General features: G+C 41.6%; 1 protein-coding gene across 2 annotated transcripts in view; it reads left to right on the top strand.

Annotated features, from left to right (window-relative positions):
• acsl5 (acyl-CoA synthetase long chain family member 5) overlaps positions 1-22,562 on the top strand; it is a 50,554-nt gene that overhangs the window by 25,720 nt on the left and 2,272 nt on the right. For both annotated transcript variants that reach the window (XM_055646846.1, XM_055646847.1), the window contains exons 10-20: positions 796-869; positions 1,967-2,044; positions 2,785-2,919; positions 11,777-11,911; positions 14,862-14,957; positions 15,256-15,328; positions 16,451-16,539; positions 16,627-16,743; positions 18,056-18,199; positions 18,432-18,533; positions 19,116-19,187. In XM_055646846.1, coding sequence (XP_055502821.1) covers positions 796-869; positions 1,967-2,044; positions 2,785-2,919; positions 11,777-11,911; positions 14,862-14,957; positions 15,256-15,328; positions 16,451-16,539; positions 16,627-16,743; positions 18,056-18,199; positions 18,432-18,533; positions 19,116-19,187 — 1,115 coding nt within the window. The remainder of the gene's footprint in view (positions 1-795; positions 870-1,966; positions 2,045-2,784; positions 2,920-11,776; positions 11,912-14,861; positions 14,958-15,255; positions 15,329-16,450; positions 16,540-16,626; positions 16,744-18,055; positions 18,200-18,431; positions 18,534-19,115; positions 19,188-22,562) is intronic.

Consider the following 22,562-nt stretch of genomic DNA (forward strand, 5'->3'; position numbering starts at 1 on the left):
GTTTCTATGTAATATAAAATAACCACGTTTTAAAAACATCCAGGCTGGTAAAAATGGAATTTATGCAATTTTAGCGTAATTAAATCTATCTCAATACAAAATGATGCCGGAAATTAATCAGCTTGGGCAACATCTCTGACTTCAGTACTGAAGTTCCTGTGGAAGTTAATTCCCATGAGCTTCATCAATCTTTTCCCTAATAACTCCCAAAAGATACATAATTTTTGTTTTGAAGTCTCCCCATTTCCTGAGGCTAATTTTGTCAAAAATTTGGGATCAATTTAGAAGAACTTGTCCTTTGGCAGAACTTGACTCATGGAAATGTGGCCAATTTGATAGAAAATCCACAAAAGAAAATACACTGAAGCAAAAACCAGAATATGCTAGAAAGAGACACATTTGTGGAAAGAGAAACAGTTAACATTTCAAGTCTGAGATCCTTCACCAGTTCTGAAGTTTATTCAAAGTTTCTCTTTGTACAGATGCTGCCTGAGAAGCATTTTGCATTTTTTAATAATAGATTTTAGCTTTGCCCTGTTTAGCAAATGCTTTTTTATTAAAATAACCCACGGTTAATTTAATATAATGAAAGATGCCTGCATTTTCTAGTAGATTTGGGTGTGGGAAATAGAACAGTGTTGTGTAATCCAGGGTTCTAGATTAGTACATTTATATAGGAAAACATAGAAGAGTACAGCATAGGAATGGGCACTTTGCCCCACAATGTCTGTGCCTACGTGAATGGAAGGATATGAATCATGAAACATGAATGATATTCTGTGTTTTCTGAAATAGGTGACCCTAAAGGAGCCATGTTGACTCATGGAAATATTGTGGCCAATTCTGCAGCATTCTTTAGGATGATGGGGGTATGTATGATAATGCTGCTTGGACATCTGAGCTGAAAGTGGCTGTGGATAATTTTGAAATGGTATTTTGTGGAATTGCTTGGGACAAACATATATTAAATACCATGGCAATGCTCTGCTTTGAATTTACATTTATCATTTTGTTTGACAATACCCCAATCTCATGTGGTTGTGTGGTGCTGTTTATCTAAACTGCATCTTATTCATTGCCACAGATGGCGGTGGAGGCCATGTCATTGGGTATTTTTAAAGCGGAGATTGTTAGGGTGCTGATTATTAAGGGCATCAAAGGTTACAGAGATAAAGCAGGAGAATGGGGTTGAGAGGGAAAAATAGATTGGCCATGATCAAATGGCAGAGTGGATTCAATGGGCCGAATGGTCTAAATCTGATTCAATGTCATGGTCTATTAGATCTTGATTTCTCATCTGCAGCTGAATGTATCCCATTGGATGATCTGAATAACTTAACGGGGTGGAAGATTGCAACCTTCACGTGGTCCGCCCTGTTTCGACGAATGCAATCAACCCGGCGTGCACATCAAATAAGATCAAATAGAACAAGTTGTTCTACAACTTTAGGCTGTGCACGCCACATGCAAGAAGAAGAATAACTTAACAACAAATCAATTTATGAGGGATAGAGGCAATTCTTAAAGCTCCAAAAGAAAAGTTGGAACATGCCTTCAGATAGTCAAAGGCAAAGCATTAGATGGAATTGGAAGTTCTTTTAAAAAAGGTTATTGCATATTAGGTAAACTCAGAGGAACCAGAAATTCTGGTGTTGGAATTTTCTTTTGTGTTTTGAAAGATGGCAAAGAATTTGCTTAGATTTCAATTAATTAAAAAAATTGACAAGCCTTATGCGTACTTTATGCCTGACCTTAAGTAGATTTCTTTTCAATACTGCAGATTGGCTTGATTTGGATAAAGGGTTGAGACTGCTTTAATCTATTAATTCCAGTGCTAAGAACTGTAGCTGCTTTTGTAGAATTGAGACTCCTAATTGATTAATTTTGCTTTGAACAATCTCATGCTGACATATCGTGTCACTTGTTGTTTGGATATATTCTAATTGCCTACTTCTTATCTGCACAGTCCAGCATTTCCATCAACGTTGATGATATTTCGATCTCCTACCTCCCTCTGGCACACATGTTTGAAAGAGTGGTTCAGGTAACATGATGCATTTTCTTGCAACTTCTAAGGCAAAATTAAACCTTCTTTCCATAAAGACTCATCACACCCCTGTAACGGTCTGTTCGAACTACTTCCCTCCGGCAGACGTTACAAGGCCTTCTACGCCCGATCCTTCAGACTCAGAAACAGCTTTATTCCAAGAGCTATAGCGGCTCTGAACCGGCCTTGCTGAGTGCCCCCCACCCCACCTGGACTGTCTCCCTCGGATGGTCACGACACACAGCTTATTTATTTATTTTACTTTTCTTTTTCATCGGTTGGAGCTGCATACTAAATCTCGTTGCACTGACGTGCAATGACAATAAAATATATTATTATTATTATTATTATTATTATTATTATTATTATTATTATTATTATTATTATTATTATTATTATTTCTCCAGCAAAACAGCAGTCTTGAGACAAGAGGGTGGATTTTGGGCATTATTTTGAGGTGTGACTGTTTTGGATTTCTAATTTCTGAAATTAAGAGTCTCCGATTATGTTAATGTTGTTTTGGGATGCTAAGAGTAACCTGGAATAAGCAACTTCTTCGACTATGGCAATTCACTAATACAGTTAGTCACTGGAATCCAGTAGCCCAAATGTGAAAAATGTAGATTTTTGCATATATCAATGTCATTTTTTTAAATCGCGGTAGGTTTGGGGTGCAATTTATTAATGAGATCATGCTGAACATAGCTTATTAAATGAATGCAATTGTATTGTATCAGGCAGCACTGTACTGCAGTGGTTCCAGAGTGGGATTCTTCCAAGGCAACATCCAACTGTTACAAGATGATATGAAGACCCTTCAGCCTACATTCTTTCCAGTTGTGCCTAGACTACTGACTCGTGTCTACGATAAGGTTTGTTCTTTTTGCAGAGTTTAATGTGGAAGAAGAATATATTAAATTTTAAATAATATAATAATTTCTTTGAATTTTCTTTTCTTTCCCTGCCACGCTTTAATAAATGTCACAATTTTATATCCATTGAATATAGGACAGGTTTAGAAGAATATGGGTCAAATGCAGGCAGGTGTGACTAGTGTAGCTGGGACATGATGGACAGCAAGGACAACCATTGATCACCCGTTTCACTGGACGCAAAGCATTACCCAACTTTTCACAGAGCTATGTCTGATTCACTGGACGCAAAGCATTATCCAACTTTTCACAGAGCTATGTCTGATTTGTGCTTTAATACCGTCCATCTTTTTTGTTTTTGTAACATCTATAGCCTTTGACTAACAGAATTCTATTAAGTTGATTTGACATTTTTAATTACCATGCAACCTCGATAGGTTTTGGGCAGAGAGTTCCGTGTTTCCAGCACCATTTGAGTGCAGAAGTTCGTCCTAACTTCATCTCTGGCTATTGTGAAAGTTTTGCCCCTGGCTCTAACCTTTCACATCATAGGCAACAGTTTTTTTTTCTCTCCTTTGACCAGATTAAACAGCCAAATTAATCATCCTTAATGTTGATGTTTAGGATTTCTAATTATGAATTATATACCAGTTCAAGTTAAAACAGAGTGATTTGCTTTTGAAGTTCTAGAATTTGAATATTATTTTTTATCCGTGCTGGAATTTTAACATTCCAATTTCGTCAACTTCCTGCAATTTTCAACACTTACATTTTTGTTTTCTGTTGGTTAAAATGTTAGAAGGGCAGTCTTTTCTTCTCTTCTTGGGTAACAGTTTGAAATACTGTGGGCCTCTCAAACAATGTAATGGAATTGTAAATGTGAAATGTTATTCATTACCTTTAATATTTATTCCCTGCCACACTGTTGAGGCTGTACCACAAGGTAGATTGGGTTAGGAGAGATGACTGGACTCCTGACTTGGTTTGATGGTCTTCTGACTGTTCACTGCTGTCAAATATATGAAAAAAAAACGAATATACAAATTAAGGCCATCTGTATGTCACTTGGCCCCTTGAGCTAGCTGCACAGATGATTAAAATCATGAATAATCATGAATACTAATTAAGGATGTTTTCCTGATCTTACACTCTACCTCTTTGTGGCCTTTGTACTTGTTATTTGCTCTTTCCCTGTAGCTGTAACACTATATTCTGCATTCTGTATCATTTCTCTATTTGCACAACCTGTTATAATCACATATGGCATGATTTGCCTGGATAGCACCCAAAACAGTTTATCACTATTTGGGTACACATGACAATAATAGACCAATAATAATCTGGTTGATCAATTTCCCTCCTGGGATATATAAAGTTCTATCATATCGTATTGTTGTAACCTCAGATCAGCATTCCTATCTGCCAATTGTATTCTTTCTCTTCTATTGCATATCAATACACCTCTGCTTTAAAAGTATTCAAAAATGCTTCCACTGGAGAGGAGTACTTCAAAGACTCACATCCCACCATGTGAGATAATTTCAATGCATCACGGTCTTACTGTAAATGAACAACCTTCTGTTTGTAACCGTTGATCCCCTTGTGCTGTATACTACTCCAAGTGCTCACTCATTGCTCTACAGAAGGAAATCCTTTGACTAATTGGGCCCATGCCAGCTCTCAAAAGAACAATTGCATCCACTTATATCCATGTACCACTGCAACATATCTTCCCTCACACATGCCCATCATCTCCCCTTTGATTATTTTGTCACTTACCTACACTAAGGGGCAATTTATCTTTGCCAATTAACATAACAACATATCCTTGGCACGTTGAGAAAAACAGATCACCCAGGGGAAACTTATACAGCCCCAGAGAGAACACGCAAACCTCACACAGACGACACACAAGGCCAGGATTAACGCCATGTTTGTCAGTAGATGTGAAGCTGCAGTGCCAACTCCTACAACACTCTGCCATCCTCGTGTCCAGATGGTCAAAACCACACCAATCTATTCTTCCCTTTCATTCTTCTAAATGATAGCAAATACAAGCCTAGTCAGTCTAACCTTTCCTCGTAAAACATCCTGCCCATTCCAGGTATTTCTTCAGTAAACCTCTGAAATGCCTCAAGCAACATAATTTCTTAAATGAGGAAAACAGATGTGATCTCACCAATTCTTATTGGAAGCTGAACTATTGTATTAAATCTCCCTCGCACCAAGCAATAACATTTGGTTGGACTTCTTAATGATTTGCTATTCCTGCTTACCCCAAAAAATTATGATCTTGGAAATCAAAAACCTTCTGCATCTCAGAGCCTGCAGTCTATCACAGTTGTGATAACGTGCTTCCTTTTTTATCTTTCTGCCAAAATGGATAATTATCCACATTATAATCCATGTGCCAGATCGTAGTCCATTTGCTTACCTTTCTTTTATCCATTTGCAAAATCCTAAAACCTCTTTCACAACTTGTTTTCCCATCTTCCTTTGTGTCATAAGCAAATGTAACAACCATACCTTCAGTGCTTTTATCCAATAGTACCAAGTAGAGACTCCAGCACAGATCCAGGTAACATGTTGTACTCTTTACTAGCGAACAGTCCTCTATCCACACTATGGTGCCATCCATACAATGAACTTTCGTTTTTGTTCTGCAATAACTTTTGATGCAATATCTTAGTTTAGTTTGGAGACACAGCGCAGAAACAGGCCCTTTGGCCCACCGTGTCCACACCGACCAGCGATCCCCGCACATTAACACTATACTACACACATTTGGGACAATTTAAACATACACCAAGCCAATTAACCTACAAACCTGTACGTCTTTGGAGTGTGGGAGGAAACCAAAGGTCTTGGAGAAAAACCATGATGTCACGGGGAGAAGGCACAAGCGGCGTACAGACAGCACCGTTAGTTGGGATCGAACCCGGGCCTCCGGTGCTGTAAGCGCTGTAAGGCAGCAACTCTACTGCTGCGCCACCGTGTCCGCCCTAGTTCTTATCCAATTTCATCTGCAAATCTAACTATCGTGCATCAGTCTGAAGAAGGGTCTAGACCTGAAATGTCACCCATTCCTTCTCTCCAGAGATGCTGCCGCTGAGTTACTCCCACATTTTACGTCTATCATGCATCCATCAGTATCCTTTATCTACTGTAAATGTTACTTCTTCAAGGAATCCCAATAGGCAGGTCAAACTTAATTTCCCTTCCACAAAACTATGTTTATGTAGCCTGATTGTATAGACCATTTCAAAGTTCCCTGCTTTAAAGTATCAATAATCAAAAACAGTTACATTTAATAAATAATTACGAATTTAAAAAATACTTTTTCCATCATGTGTGTAAAGTGAAAGAAATTAATTAAAAATATTGACTAAAATGTTAAAAGAACAGAATCATGACATTTCAACCCAGTTTGGCGACTCCATTGAAATGAGTGGTCTTGTGCTCCATATGTAGCATGGTGGTGTGGAGCTAAAGAGCCATTCACAATATGTGTCCAGTTCCTCAGCTCAATCGGACTGAACTCTACCTCAGACCTGGTGCACTTGCTGATGGAGAGGTTGTCCGGTGAACTGCCATCTAATAGTAAGATTAAACGAGAACTTACCAGTTTGAAGTTTGACCGTTATTTTATGAGGAGTAACGTTGAGGGATTATGTGAAGAACCCTGCCAGGACGCATGCGTGTCATTCTTCAAAGCAGCGGTGTAACTGTAATGACTAAACATAGTAAGATTAGAGAGGAGATACCAGTTGAGTATATGATCAAGGGTGGGAGCGGAGGGCACATAATCCCTCAACGTTACTCCTCATAAAATAACGATCAAACTTCAAACTGGTAAGTTCTCGTTTAATCTTACTATTTTACTGAGGAGTCACGTAAGTGACTACGTGAAGATTTTAAAGCTCTGTAATTTCATGCCGTGGAAACGAGTCCATGCATCACATCTGCCTTGATTATGGGGAGAATAGTGTTAACATCATTAGACATCAATATGATATTGAAAACCCAACGATAAATATATTAACACCAAATTATAGCCCCTATTTATGGGGTAAATTATATTACAGAACTTAAAATTGTTTCTGCAAATGTTCCAGGTTCAATGACTGGTTTGTTATAAAATCGTTGGAAAATTTTCTCCGTTGACCATCCTGCTGTCTTGAGGATTTGGTCCATAGGAACATCCAACTTCATAGCTGCCGATGTAGCTGCAGCCCTGGTGGAGTGAGATTTTAAAATGCTAGTGTCTACTCCAGCCTTTATTAGGACCTGTTTTAGCCATCTAGAGATGGTCTGGACTGTCACTGTTTTGAGTGGCTGTTTGTAGCTGATTAAAAGTGACAATTCTTTGCCTCTGATGATCTTAGTATACTCCATATATAATAGTAAGTGAGTTACAATACAGAGAAGATCATCTGTCAGGTAGGCCCTGAATTTTGTTTTTAGGCCTGCTGACCGCTGCCTGTTTTGTTTGACTAATTCATTGATGTGAAAAGTTAAATTTCCAGATGAAATAGTCATGTTGTCCAACCTTAGTTTCTGTAGTGACTGGACCCTTTGTGCCGTAACCAAGGCCATCAGCATGACTGTTTTCATAGTCAGTTTCTGTAGGGACAGAGCTGTAGCTGGAGACCAGTTTCTTAACATGGTCAGTACAATGCTCACATCCCATATTTGGGAGTACCTGGTTCTTGGGGGATTAACATTAAAAATGCCCCTCATGAGTTTGGTTACCAGGGTGTGTCCCAACAGAATGCCGCTCTGTTCCTAGCCACAGGTATGTTGACAGAGCACTTCTGGCGCAGTTGATGGCACTATAACTGAGCCCCTCATCGTAATGGAGGCTTGCCAGGAATTCCAGAACAGACGGGATGTTCATAGATCTGTGGGTGATGTTTATTGTTGTGACAGTACTTCCCATTTCTTGATGACACCAAGTACTGTTTTTTGGTGGATTGGCTGTGGGCCGCTGAAATAATATCCACTGTTTGGTCCGTCAGTCCCAGGTGTAGTAGAGGTGCTTTCAAACTCTACAAATTAATAGGTTTATATAATTATGACATGGGTAACTTCCCCTTGTTGCGGGATGAACCAGTAAATTAGGTCTATGATGGATGGTGATGCATGGTTCTAATACCATGTCGAGTATCACCGGGACCCATGGTTGAGTAGGCCAATCGGGTACTATCAAAATACCAGATGCGGAGTCTTGCTGTATATTCCTAAATACCCGACTGATGAGGCAGAAAGGAGGGAATGCATAAATAAACAATCCCCCAATGCAGCGAAAATGCATCTATTGCCACTGCCCCAGGTTCTGGTTCCCATGAACATAATTCGATAGCTGGTGTGAGCCTGGATGCGAATAGGTCGATATCTGGTGTTCCATACCGTGCTGTAATTTCAGCAAATACATTTTTATCCAACATCCATTCAGTGTTTTCATTGAATTTGCATGACCTGTTGTCTGCCACTAAATTTAGTTTACCTGGTAAGTAGGTAGCTGATATCCAAATATCTCTCTCTGGATACACTATTGCCAAATTGTGTTGGCCAGATTGTCACATAATGTCGATTTGTTTCCACCCATATGGGTGATATATGCTACCACGGTGGTGTTATCAATTTGTAGTCTAACATGCTGGTGATATAACCCAGAACAATATGACTTAAGGCCATGGAATGCACTTAACATTACCAGGTAGTTTATGGCCAGTGTTTGTAATAATGATGCCTCCTGTGCATTCCATCTCTCCCACAGCTGGAAATGGAATTGATAGCACCCCATCCAAGTGCACTGGCATCAGTTTGTAGTTCCATAGACGGGTAGTTGATAATGTTTGGATTGGAACAATGCCTAATGTTATCTTTCCACCATTTTAGTTCCATTATGGCCTCTGTTGGTAGCTTCATTGGTCTGTCAAAATGACCACCATAATTTTTGAGTGCTCGTATTTTAGCCCTCTGTAATTTTTGATAATGTAAAGGTCCGATTTGTGTGGCTGGAAACGCAGCCACTATAATGCCAATTATTACTGCTACCAGTCTGATGGATGGTTTTGTGATGTCAATGATTTTTCTGCAAGCCTCTATTAAGGCTGTAACCTTTTCTTTCGGCAAAGTCACTGACATGAGGATGAGTTAAGGGTGAACCCCAGATGATCCATTGTGTCAAATAACATCTGTGGTCATCTCTAATGGGTACTCTATAGTAAGCATCTTTTAAAACGATGCTTGCCATGTAGTAACCTAGGAAATCAATTGCTTAGCAGTAACAAAGGTTTCCATCTAGTAATGAATATATAGTATGAAAGTATTCAAATTAGTCAAATCTATGATGATGCGGCAACCACCATCTTGTTTATGATAAAGATTTTGGACACAAATTCCTATGATTTGTGTTGTATTTCCTCCATTACTCCTTTTTTATATGGCCACTGTAGTTCAGCATGCACTTTTGATTTTTCTTTGCCTGTAAACATGAACATTTGGTTCAGTACATGCTGAACTGGAGGATTATGTTTTTGTATAAATTCTATGGTATAACCCTGTACTTCTGAAAATATAAGTGTCGGTCGGTAGTTAATTTATTCCATGCATCCAGATAGAATTGTAATCTCCCACCAACCTCGTAAGGAACCAGACTCACCTACCTCCATGGTTACTATTGGTAGGTTTGTTACTTTTTCGGCATCCTCCGTGGACGTTGAGGCGCCGGTGTCTGGATCTGTAGTTGGGTCGGTGTTGATGGTTAGTGCATTCCCCAGGAAGGCCGGTCTGGGCCATGGCCTAAAAAGACCGATGTTGAGTGTTCCTGGCCTTTGAGCTTTCATCAGTTTGTCTTGGCCGACTAGTGGTGAGTAGGGGTGCTTTTTTCTGGCCGAAGTAGTTTTTAGACGTTGTTTTAATGCGCACCAGGGTTTTACCCTCTGCGTCAAGTTCTTTTACCTGTTTTGATAAGTTGCCTCCAAATAGTAATATTGGTGGTTTGGAGGTTCCAGGTTTGCATAGGCCTGCAAATTAGGGTCTAAAGCCGGTTGGATGGCACTTCTTCCTAATGCTGTTTACTCGTATTGGTAGTTGCAAAATAAAGCCAGTGCATCCTGGTGATCTTGTGTCATGTCTTTTTCGTTTATTGTGCGGATGAAAACCGTAATTCCCGCTGTTAGGACTTTCAGAACTTTCTGTAGTTTCAAGTCCCTGGCTCTGATTGAGGCTCCGACATGTTTTCAAATACACTGGTTGACACTGGGAACATTCAGTGTTTTGCAGTTCCCTGGTGGTAAGTGTCTTGCTGTGGTGTCCAATAATGCCTGTCCTTATAGCTGGTTGAATGACAAGTAGTCGATACTTGCAGCTATTTTAGGTTCCAGGTTTTGGCCAGTTTGGTCGGGTTGAATAAACTGGGACACCATATCCAATAGGTTTTCTTGCACCCCATGTGCACTAGGGGTATGTTCTGCACCCCTCTTCAGGGTCAGCCCAGAATTGACCCCCTGTACTCCCCTCTGATGAGGGAGAAACACTGTGCAGCCCTCCAAGAGGTACTGCTGTAGAACTTACTAGCTGCCCACTGTGACTAGTCTCCATCTCCCGCAGCCTGTCACTTTGGACTATTTACTCCAACAGCTGCTCCAACTGGCTCCAATGCTCTCGGGCACTGGCCACTCGTGGCTGCTCCAGTTCCTGCAGCCGCTCCAACCGGCTCCAATGCTCACGGGCACTGGCCGTCGCGGCTGCTCCTGAAGTCGCTCCTGCTCCAGTTCCTGCAGCCGCTCCAACTGGCCGCTCGCGGCTGCTCCTGAAGCCGCTCCAACCGGCCGCAATGCTCACGGGCACTGGCCGCTCGCGGCTATTCAGAGTCGGACTCATCCGAGTTAACAACTGAGTTAGTTTTTTGCTTCGCTCTACCGCCTGGCCCTGGCCAGGGAGGGAGCGAAGTCGGGCACAGCTGTTCCCATTATGGGAGATTGGCGTGCCGTTGGCTGCTGCTGCTGGCTGCCCGCAACTCCGCGGTTCTCCCCCGCCAGCTTTTTCGCAGCCTTCGTGGATCTGGTCCATGTCACCACCTGTAAGGTAAGTGGAAGGAACGCAGAGTCTCCTTACCTGCTGTTCCCGGCTTTCAAATTCTGCCGCTAAGGGGAACATCGTTCCCCCTGCTGTGACTCGTTGCAATGCATGTAGCGATATGGCACGCATGCATCCTGGCGGGGTTCTTCACGTAGTCACTCACGTGACTCCAAAGTAAAATCTCCATCATGTTACTGACCTTCTTATTCCATGGCACAGAAAGGGAATTGTGTTGAGCTATGCATTGGTACTACTTGGGAGATCTACATCAAGCCACTGGATAGCACAATCCAAACCACTACACCCAATATCCCTCTTTGGTTGCTGACCTGTATCATTGTTTTTGGACTTCTTTCTTTCTCGCCTCTGCTATTAAGCTGACTTAATTGTGGTGGTGGTGGTGGTGGTGGTGGTGGTGGTGGGGTGGTGGTGGGGGGGGGGGGGGGGGTGGTAGGGATACCTGAAGACTCACTGAAAAATGGTGATTTCTTTCTCCTTGAGTAGTATCTAGCCATTGCTACTCATTGACTGTACTACACTGGAGAGATTAAATTAAACTCGACCTCATGGTTTGGATGCACGGTATTGCCTATTTCATCAAACCTTATTGATCATTTGAGGTTAGGTTTGTGTGTGTGTTTATTGAAATGCAACTTCTTTTGCTGGAGGTTCTTCATTCAAAAGAAAAATATACATGGTTGATCAATTCAGAAATTCCAAACACTGCTCAAGAATTTAAATTTATGTAACGTTTATTTTTTTATTACAGGTGCAAAGTTCGTTTCCACCCCCTTTTAAAAGAGGGCTGTTAAATTTTGCACTTAGAAGCAAGCAAGCTGAACTCTCCAGAGGAATTATTAGAAATGACAGCTTTTGGGATAAACTGATTTTCAACAAAGTTCAAGTATGTATAGACTGTTTATCTTATCCTGAGCAGGAAATTACATTTGTCTGTTTTTGGCAATGATTAAGGTAGCTGCTTGCAAAAGGTTTTTGGAAGTCGTAACAGAACGCTAAAAGAGTAGGAGTAAACGGGTCCTTTTCAGAATGGCAGGCAGTGACTAGTGGGGTACCGCAAGGCTCAGTGCTGGGACCCCAGCTATTTAGAATATATATTAATGATTTGGACGAGGGAATTGAATGCAACATCTCCAAGTTTGCAGATGACATGAAGCTGGGGGGCAGCATTAGCTGTGAGGAGGATGCTAGGAGGCTGCAAGGTAACTTGGATAGGCTGGGTGTGGGCAAATGTGCGGCAGATGCAGTATAATGTGGATAAATGTGAGGTTATCCACTTTGGTGGCAAGAACAGGAAAGTAGACTATTAACTGAATGGTGGCGGATTAGGAAAAGGGGAGATGCAACGAGACCTGGGGGTCATGGTTCACCAGTCATTGAAAGTAGGCATGCAGGTGCACCAGGCAGTGAAGAAAGCAAATGGTATGTTAGCATTCATAGCAAAAGGATTTGAGTATAGGAGCAGGGAGGTTCTACTGCAGTTGTACAGGGTCTTGGTGGGACCACACCTTGAGTATTGCGTACAGTTTTGGTCTCCTAATCTGAGAAAAGACATTCTTGCCATAGAGGGAGTACAGAGAAGATTCACCAGACTGATTCCTGGGATGTCAGGACTTTCATATGAAGAAAGACTGGATAGACTCGGCTTGTACTCACTAGAATTTAGAAGATTGAGGGAGGATCTTATAGAAACTAACAAAATTCTTAAGGGGTTGAACAGGCTAGATGCAGGAAGATTGTTCCTGATGTTGGGGAAGTCCAGAACAAGGGGTCACAGTTTAAGGATAAGGGGGAAATCTTTTAGGACCGAGATGAGGAAAACATTTTTCACACAGGGAGTGAATCTCTGAAATTCTCTGCCACAGAAGGTAGTTGAGGCCAGTTCATTGGCTATATTTAAGAGGGAGTTAGATGTGGCCCTTGTGACTAAAGGGATCAGGGGGTATGGAGAGAAGGCAGGTACAGGATACTGAGTTGGATGATCAGCCATGATCATATTGAATGGCAGTGCAGGCTCGAAGGGCCGAATGGCCTACTCTTGCACCTAATTTCTATGTTTCTATATTTCTATACAATACAATACAATACAATTTATTTGTCACTTGAACCTCATAGAGGCTCAAATGAAATGTTGTTTCTGCAGTCATTCACACAACAAAAAAAGACCCAAGACACAACACAATTTACACAGACATCCATCACAGCGCATCTCCTCCTCGCTGTGATGGAAGGCAAAAAAACTTATCTCTCCCCTGCACTCTCCATTCCCCTCCCGATGTCAGAGTCAAAGCCCCCGGTGGGCGATGGCAATTGTCCCGTGGCCATTAACGCTGCGCTGGGCGATGCAAGGCCACGCTCCGGGTCTTGTTGTTAGAGCCCCACGCCGGGCGATGTCAGGGCCCGCTCCAGGTACTCCTCGATCCCGCGACTCGGGCGGGAGAAGTCGCCGTTGCAGAAACCCCGAAAAGCGGTCTCCCAGCAGGGACCCACGGGCTCCCGATATTACTGTCCACCAGACCTGCGGTAAGCCTCCGAATCTCCGAGGGTCGAGTCGCAGCCGCGCGCCACCACAGCTCCACCCGCTCCGAACTCGGCCAGCTCTGTGATGGTGAGTAGGTCCGCAGCTCCGCGACTGGAGCCCCAGGTCATTCCTGCTGGAGGCCACTCCACGTTGCAGCCCCAGTGACAACGGAGACCCAACAGGGAAAAGGTCGGGTTCTCCGTGCAGGGGAAAGATTTTAAAAGTTTCCCCCCCACCCCCCCCCCCCCCCCCCCCCCCCCCCCCCACACACACACACACACACACATACCCCATCAAAAAAAAAAAAAAAACGACACTAAAACGGGACACAAATAACAAAAAGACAGACGGACTGCAGAAGCCGCTGCGAAGTGAGTCGCGCCGCCCACCGGAAAATGCTAAGCTAACTGCCAAATTCTTTTGTTAATGTGTGTTCTTGCCAATAAATGTTTTTTTTTAAATTCCAGCTGGGAAAGTATATTTAGGCAATGTTTACTTAGATCTGCAAATACTGTTCTGTAACTAATTCACCACCAGCTTCATGGAGGAACTCAATGGGTCAAGCAGCAGCTGTGGAGGCAAGGGCATTGTCAACATTTTGGGTTGGGACCCTGCATCAGTACGCAATGTTATTTTTTGCTGAAGATTAGAACATGACCAGAAGACGGAGGAGCAGAATTAGGCCATTTGGCCCATTGAGTCTGCTCCCCCATTCTATTGTGGCTTGATCTATTTTTACCTCTCAACCCCATTCTCCTGCCTCCGGCTAAAGGAATTTCTCCTCATCTCCATTCTAAAGGACGTTGTTTTATTCTGAGGCTGTGCTCTCTCTACAATGCGAGCCACAACAACGGACCATGCGGTGGGTGAAGATAGGCTCGCAGATGCAGACCAGAGGCATCGGCGTCTAGTTTTAAGGTGAAATAACACACAATGAAGTTACGCAGCAGACTGAATCAGCCTGAACCTATCCATGTTCTCCTGGGATGTTGCTTGACCTTCTGAGTTTATTCCAGCACCTTGTGTCCTTTTGTGCAGTTCTTTGTTTCAACCACATACACTGATAGTGCCAAACTCGGTTAAAGCGTACAAATGGCAACTACAGACACCATTTCCCCCCTATGGACCGTTACAACGAGGATTTAATGGATATTAAACAGAGCTGAGTGATTTCCTATCATCTAGATAAATACCATTAACAGAACATTATTTATAATTTGCTGATTTTAATCTAGTGCTGAAAATGACAACTCATTGTGTCTTTATTTTTATTAAGCATTGAAAATGTTGTTCTAAATTCTTTTATCTACTGCAGGCTACCATGGGGGGACGTGTCCGTTTGATGGTAACAGGCGCAGCTCCCATTTCCCCTGCAGTTCTGACCTTTCTCCGAGCAGCATTGGGCTGTCAAGTATGTATCGATTTATAGCCTGTGCTGTTATTTCATTTGCTGTTGTTCATTTGCTTTTACCTCACATTTACCTTTTGCCCTGTAAATAGTTTTAAGATTTTGGGCCTTCGAATGTTTATGCAATTGAAAGTTTTCCTGTAAGAAGAAGCATATTAAGATTGTATGTGTGGAAACATTGGAATGTAAAGAAATGGCTTAAAATGTAATGAAGTTACTGCATGGAGATCAACTAATTACAAATGACTTTTTTAATTAATAAGAGATGAACTGAGATCTAGTTTGTTTATGTTGTTAATAGATTTTTGAAGCATATGGGCAAACTGAATGCACTGCTGGATGTACCTTCTCAATGGCTGGAGATTCTTCTGCTGGTAACTTGTTTTTTTAAACACCTATTTTCCCTTTGCTTCCTCTCAAAGGAGCTAATCATCAATTTGCATTTGACTTTCAAGACGTGAACTGAATCTACACAGACTGCTTGATTCCCCTACCCTTGGAAAAGACTCTGTGCATTCACCATATCCATTTTCCTCATGTTTTCATACAAGTCTATAAGATCAACCTTCAACCTCCTGCACTCTAAGGAACAACATCTTAGCTTGCCCAATCTCTCCCTATAGCTCAGGTCTTTGATAGACAATAATGGACAATAGGCAATAGGTGCAGGAGTAGGCCATTTGGCCCTTCTAGCCAACACCGGCGTTTAATGTGATGATGGCTATTCATCCCCAATCAGTACCCCTGCCTTCTCCCCATATCCCTTGACTCCGCTATCTTTAAGAGCAACATCCTTGTAAATCTTCTCAGCATTCTTACCAACTTAGTATCTTTCCTATAGCAGGCTGACCCAAACCTGAACACCATACGTCAAATGTGGCCTCACCAAGGTCTTATAAAACTGTCACATAATGTCACAAGTTCGATCTTCATTTCCCTGCCTGATGAAGGCTAGCATGAGAAAAGCCTTCTCCATGACCCTAAATACATGTGACACCAATCTCAGGGAACCACAACATTACTCATAGACCCCTCTGTTTTACAATACTTCCCAGGGGCCCAATCATTCACTGCGAAGATCCTGCCCCGATGACTTCCTGCAAAGCAACACTTCACACTTCTCTGAATTAAAATTAACTTTATTTCCCAACACACATGCCTAACTGGTCAAGATCCCACTGTCATTCTTGCTAACCATCTTCATTGTCTACAATCCCAGCTATTTTAATGACATCTGCAAACTTATTATATTTTACAGAAAGATTCCAGAGACAAAAGAGATATGAGTATACACATAGAAAATTCAATGAAAACACTTACTTTCTAACAATTTTCTTCAATCACTGCAGTGGATCTTGGCAAATCCGGGGAAAAAAAATCCATAATTGACCCATTTGTCCTGTTTACTAGATAGCCAATGTTTGAGAGAATTATGAACACACAGCGTTCTTTGTCGATACTGATCCAAGGTCCTCGTGTTTTATTTTTTATTGTAGGCCATGTTGGACCTCCACTTCCTTGCAACATTGTGAAATTAGTTGATGTTGAAGATATGAATTACTTTGCTGCTAAAGGGGAAGGAGAGGTAAAGAAAAACATACTGTAACTTGACTTTATGTTTCCATACATTGTTTTTGCTGTTTGCTTATCTTTGTGTGCTCTCCCATTCCAGGTGTGCGTCAAAGGCACAAATGTGTTCAAAGGCTACCTGAAAGACCCAGAAAAAACATTGGAGGCTATTGATTCTGATGGATGGCTCCATACAGGAGATGTTGGAAAATGGCTGCCTGTAAGATTATTAATATATCAAAAAAAACTTGTTTGTGGTCTTTTCAAATCCCTGGCCTCTTGTCTGTTTTCGTAACGGGCTATTAAATGTTCTGTTAAAAATCTTTTGAGAAAAATCATGGTGCATTTTTTCTGGCCTTACTTCAATTGACATTTAATTGCAGTAGGACAAATGGCACACCATTGAAATAAGAACCTGCCATTTTCTTCCTTTTAGAACATTAAATATAGAAGCACAGGAACTGGCCCTTTGACCCACAATATCTGTGCCGAACATAATGCCAAGATAAACTAATCTCATCTGCCTTCAAATGATCCATATCCATCCATTATCTGCATTTCCATGTGCCTATCTAAAAGCCTCTTCAATGACACTTTCGTACCTACCTTCACCATCAACCCTTGCAGCGTTTCATGCACCCGCCCCCCGCTGTGTAAAAAAAAACTTGCCCTACACATCTCCTTTAAATTTTCCACCTCTTATCTGAAAGCTATGCCCTCTAGTCTTTGACATTTCCACCCTGGGTAAAAGATTCTGACTGTCTACTACCATATCGAAGCCTCTCCCAGTTTTATATGGTTCTACAAGGTCTCCTCTCAGCCTCCAGTGTTCTAGAGAAAACAACCCAAATTTATCCAAAATGTCTGCAACATTGTTTTTTATCAGGAGGATGCTTATGAATGCTGCCTTTCCATATTTTGCAGTCTTTCATTTGGTTTGAACTTATTTGTTAGTTCTGCTTGACCTTTAGTAAGGTGCAAGAATTGTGGAGGGGGGTGGGCAGGAGGAGAGACTTCCACCAAATCATATCTTGACTTAAAAAGTGAAAAGCTGTCTATTAAGAAGCCCTTTAAATCAATAACATTTTCAGAGAGTTGCAGTTTTGTGAAGGATGACAAAGAGATTTGACCTTAAATTTTGCACTTAGTATTTATCTTTCATCTCAATTGAATTACTGCAAAGTCACTGCACCGGAGCTAATTATCTCATAATGCGGAAGGAAAAAAAAGTTTTTAATCTAAATCTGATGAATCAATTGCTTATTAACTGTCTAAGAAGCTTGTTTAGGCTTGGATAATTAACTGATCTTGCGTATGTAGTTACAATGCACCTGTTCAGACATGTTGAGGACTAATGAGTGCTTCAACGTTACATGGAAAATAATGAAGAAAGGTGAACTAAATGTCAGATCCAAGGTTTTGCTGTTAATGGGTAATGGATAATTTGTGCTTTTAAGAATTAATAATAAAAAATTTGGCTGGAAAATCTGCAATGTTTATTGGATATGTGAAGCAATCTCTTGTTATTTCAGAATGGAACGCTGAAAATAATTGACAGGAAGAAGAATATATTTAAACTGGCACAGGGTGAATATATTGCACCAGAAAAAATTGAGAATATATATATTCAGAGTGGTCTTGTTGCCCAAGTTTTTGTTGCTGGAGACAGCTTGCAGGTAAATGTTAAACAACCCCCCTACTGCTTCCATTTTATTTTAGTTCTACAGCCATTTTGGGTAGTGATGTTTCTACCACTATGCAAAAAATCTGGCCTGTAATGTGCTGAATTAAAACGTTTCTCTTTAAACGTATAGTTTAGTAAAACATTTCACAAGCTTCGTAATTTAAGGAACAGCGACCTTATCCAGTGTACTCAATTAATTGTATTGTACCTTTCTTTCTTCTCAGTCTTATTTGGTGGGCATTGTGGTTCCTGACCCAGAGGTACTTCCAAAATTTGCTGCAGGTAAAGGATTCGAAGGCTCTTACGAAGAGCTATGCCAGATTCCGGTATGAATTTTAATTTTGTTTTTACTTTAATTTTCAAGTTGTTGAACCAACAAAATAGTTAGCCATGATGGATCTTGCAACCAATTTGGGTTATTATTTGTTGATTTGTTCTAATTGATAATGGATTTAAATTACAATGTACTGATATTTGGCACATTACTGAAGTAGGTATCATAGTTATAATTAATGCAGAGGGGTTTAGCCTATTTCAAAGGTAGTGTGATTGATGCAATTGCGAAAATGAACAGGGACAACCTAGTTTAATTAAGGGTTCTGCTTTTCATTGAGATATAGATGTTTGAGATTGATGGATCTGCATTATCCTGATTACCTTTAAGAATTCACATCATTAATGTTTCCCTTTGCAAATAATTTCCATGATGCCGAGTCAACCTTGATCCTTGTTCTTTTAAATTGAACCTAAATTCTGCATCAGTACAAAAATTCACAGCACCTCACGGGATTTCAATAAATAAAGAATTGAATTACTAGATGATTTTAATACATTTGATTGCTTCAAGTTTGCCAAACTATAATGAAATAGCCAAACTTGTTTCTGTCTTTCTCCCAACCATTATTTAGGAAATAAAGAAGGCTATCCTAGAAGACATGGTTAAGATGGGCAAAGAAGCCGGACTAAAATCATTTGAACAGGTATAATACTGTGTGGGGGAAATTACCACCATAAATTAAGACACAAAGTACTGATGTAACTCAGCAGGTTAGGCAACAACCCTGGAAACCAGGGATAGTTGAGGTTTTGGGTTGGAACACTACTATTGATTGTTGGAGGGGGGTGTGAGGGATAGAAAGCTGTAAGAGAGAATGGGCAGGACTAAGGTAACAGGTGAATGCAGACGTGCGAGGGTTTTGATAGGCAGATGGTTGCACAAAGGCCAGAGATGAAAAAAACAGAAGGCGTGAGAAAAAATAATTTAAAAGGTGAAGACATAGAAAGGATTGGAGGGGGGGGGAGAACTAGGTGCGAGTCTAGGTGGAGTGTTGGGGGGAGAGAGGGGGGTTGTTATCAGAGGTTACCTAAAATTGCAGAATTCAATGTCCATACCATTTGGATTGCAAGCTACGCATGTGGAATATGAGGTGCAGCTCCTCCAGTTTGCATGTGGCCTCACTCTGGCAATGGAGGAGGCCCAGAACAGAAGCATCAACATGGGAACGGGAAGGTTAACAACTAAAAGATCTGGTAGGTCTTGGTGGACTGAGCCCAAGTGTTTGTCGAAACAGTTGCCGAGTTTATGCTTAGTCACAGCAATGTATTGGAAGCCACATTGGGAACACCGGATGCAGTAGATGCACAATAACCTCTGCTTCACCTGGAAGGACTGCTGGGGTCCCTGGATGGAGGCTTAGCAGCAGGTGTTACATCGCCTGCAGTTGTAGGGGAAAATACCTGGGGATGGGGTGGTTTCTGTGGAAAGCAATGAGTCAGCCAAGGAAATGTAGAGGGAGTGGTATCTTTGGAAGGCAGAAATGGGTGGAGATGGGAAGCTGTGACTGGTGGTGGGATCAATTTGGAGGCGACAGAATGGAGTCAGATCTTCCCAACTAATCACTACAGATATACTAACTTATGAAGCTCAGAATGTATTCTATATCAGGGTCTATTTCCAAAATAGTTTGTGTAAATACTGCGGTTAGTTTCACAAATTGAATATGTTCAGTGGAAACCATGACGTCAAATGGCTGTGATCTGTGGTATCAAGGCTTCTGTGCAACATTGTGCAGCTGCCAACCTAATGGATATCGAACTTGGTTCACTCAGTTATACCTTCATTTCAATTGCTGCTTATTACTTGTACGGACTGAAGGATACAACATTAATATAGGATACAATGGAAATGCTTTATTATTTTTTGAATCCAATTAACTATCTTTGTGTCTCTGTCTCCTCTAATATATAGGATTTTTCCATTAAAGGGGGAAAATATTTTTTTATTATACACATCAGAACAAATTCTAGAATCTATTGTACTATAGCAAAAATTCATAAAACAAAATGTTCATAAATTGAGGAGCACCTCTGCTTAAGTAACAGTTTTATCTCCCCTTTGAATCCGAGTGGATTACTTCACTCTTACTTGTGCCTTGTCAAACTGCTAGATGTTTTACAGTCACTTAAAATTGCAAAGATATTTATTGATAGATATCATCTACTGTAATTCTCAAATTTGTGTCTTGGCAAGTTTGTTATATCCCACCCCTCCATGACATAAACCATTAATTCATAAACCATAATGAAGATCCAGAGCTAATCCCTGTTGGATCTTGGTTTAATACTTAGCTGTCTTCTAACATTGGTAGGTAACATTGCATTAGCTGGGAATCAAAGGTTAAGGTTTTGGGGCAACAAAATGGAGTTATCAGATCAGCAAAGATCTTATTGCATGCCAGAGCTGACTTGACTCAAACTCAATGCAAGAGATAGAGCTAAGGGGAAGATACAGAGTGCAGTATATAGTTATCAGCTTTTTAGTGCATCAGTTCTACAAAGTCCAATGCCACAACTGGGGAGGGGAGAAATGAATCGGACAGTGGCCTAGCATATACAGTGCATTCAGAAAGTATTCAGACCCAAGTATTCAGTGTTGTACTTCCGGTGGCGGGTGTTGTACTTCCGGTGGCGCTGGTGCCAGCAGCCTCCACCTACAGCCCAGTATCTTTTTGTTTTTTTGTTTATTTAGTTATGTAAAAGTGTGTTTTTTTGTGTTTTTTGGTGTCTTTATGTGGGGGAAGAGGGCACGGTGCGGGGGATACCGTCCTTCAGCCGCTTCCTGGTGAGGACGCGACTATTATTCGAGTCGCGTCCCCGCCCCCCCCCTCCCCTCCCCCCACAGCGGCCTACCTACCTGGATTGGCGCGGCCTTTCCTGCCGGGATCGACCAGAGCTCCAGCAGCGGCGGGACAGCGCTGACACATTGCGGGGCTGGCGATGCCTTACCGGGGGTCGCCGTCTGGAGCCCGGAGTGCTGGACCTGCTGCACCGACATCCTGGAGCTGCGGTTTGCGGAGCTCCCAACGCGGGCGGCGCTGATGGACAGCGCGGGGTCCTGTGACTCTGCCCGGCTCGGCCTGCGGACTCAGGAGCTGCAGACTCCGGCAGCGGGAGGCGGCTGATCGGGAGGTCCGGGCCACTGAGGAGGAGGATGTTCACCGTCGGGGTTCGGCGTCGGCGTTCCAATAGCCCGGCGTGAGGGCCTGAACATTGGGCCACCCGGGGAGGCGACTGCGGGTGCTCAGAAGGCCCCGACCACGGAGGGGAGGCTGGCTGGACTATGGTGCCATCCTCACTTGGTGCCATTTATGTTATGTTGTGTCGTGGACTTTCTGTGTTTGTGCTTTTTTTTAATTCAATTTCATTTTTATTTTTTAATGTTTATTATTTATTTATTATTTATTTATTTTTTTGTGATTTTTTTATGATACTGCCTGTAAGGGAAATTCATTTCGTTGTCTCAAATTGAGACAATGACAATAAATTTGAATACAATACAATGAATACAATACCCCTTCACCTTTTCCACGTTTTGTTACGTCACAGCCTTATTCTAAAATGGATTAAATTCATTTTTGTTTATCATCCATGTACACACAATACCCCATAATGAAAAAGCAAAAACAGGTGTATAGAAATTTTTGTAAAGTAGTTAAAAATAAATAACTGAAATGTTACATTTACATAAGTATTCAGACCCTTTACTCAGTACTTTGTTGAGGCACCTTTGGCAGCGATTACAGCCTCAAGTCTTCTTGGGTATGACGCTACAAGCTTGGCACACCTGTATTTGGGTAATTTCTCCCATTCTTCTCTGCAGATCTTCTCAAGCTCTGTCAGGTTGGATGGGGAGTGTCGATGCACAGCTATTTTCAGGTCCCACCAGAGATGTTCTATCGGGTTCAAGTCCGGAATCTGGCTGGGCCACTCAAGGACATTCACAGACTTGTCATAAAGCCACTCCTGTGTTGTATTGGCTGTGTGCTTAGGGGCATTGTTCTGTTGGAAGGAGAACC

This window comes from Leucoraja erinacea, chromosome 15 (assembly GCF_028641065.1).
Source record: "Leucoraja erinacea ecotype New England chromosome 15, Leri_hhj_1, whole genome shotgun sequence".
In the NCBI taxonomy this organism is placed as follows: domain Eukaryota; kingdom Metazoa; phylum Chordata; class Chondrichthyes; order Rajiformes; family Rajidae; genus Leucoraja; species Leucoraja erinaceus.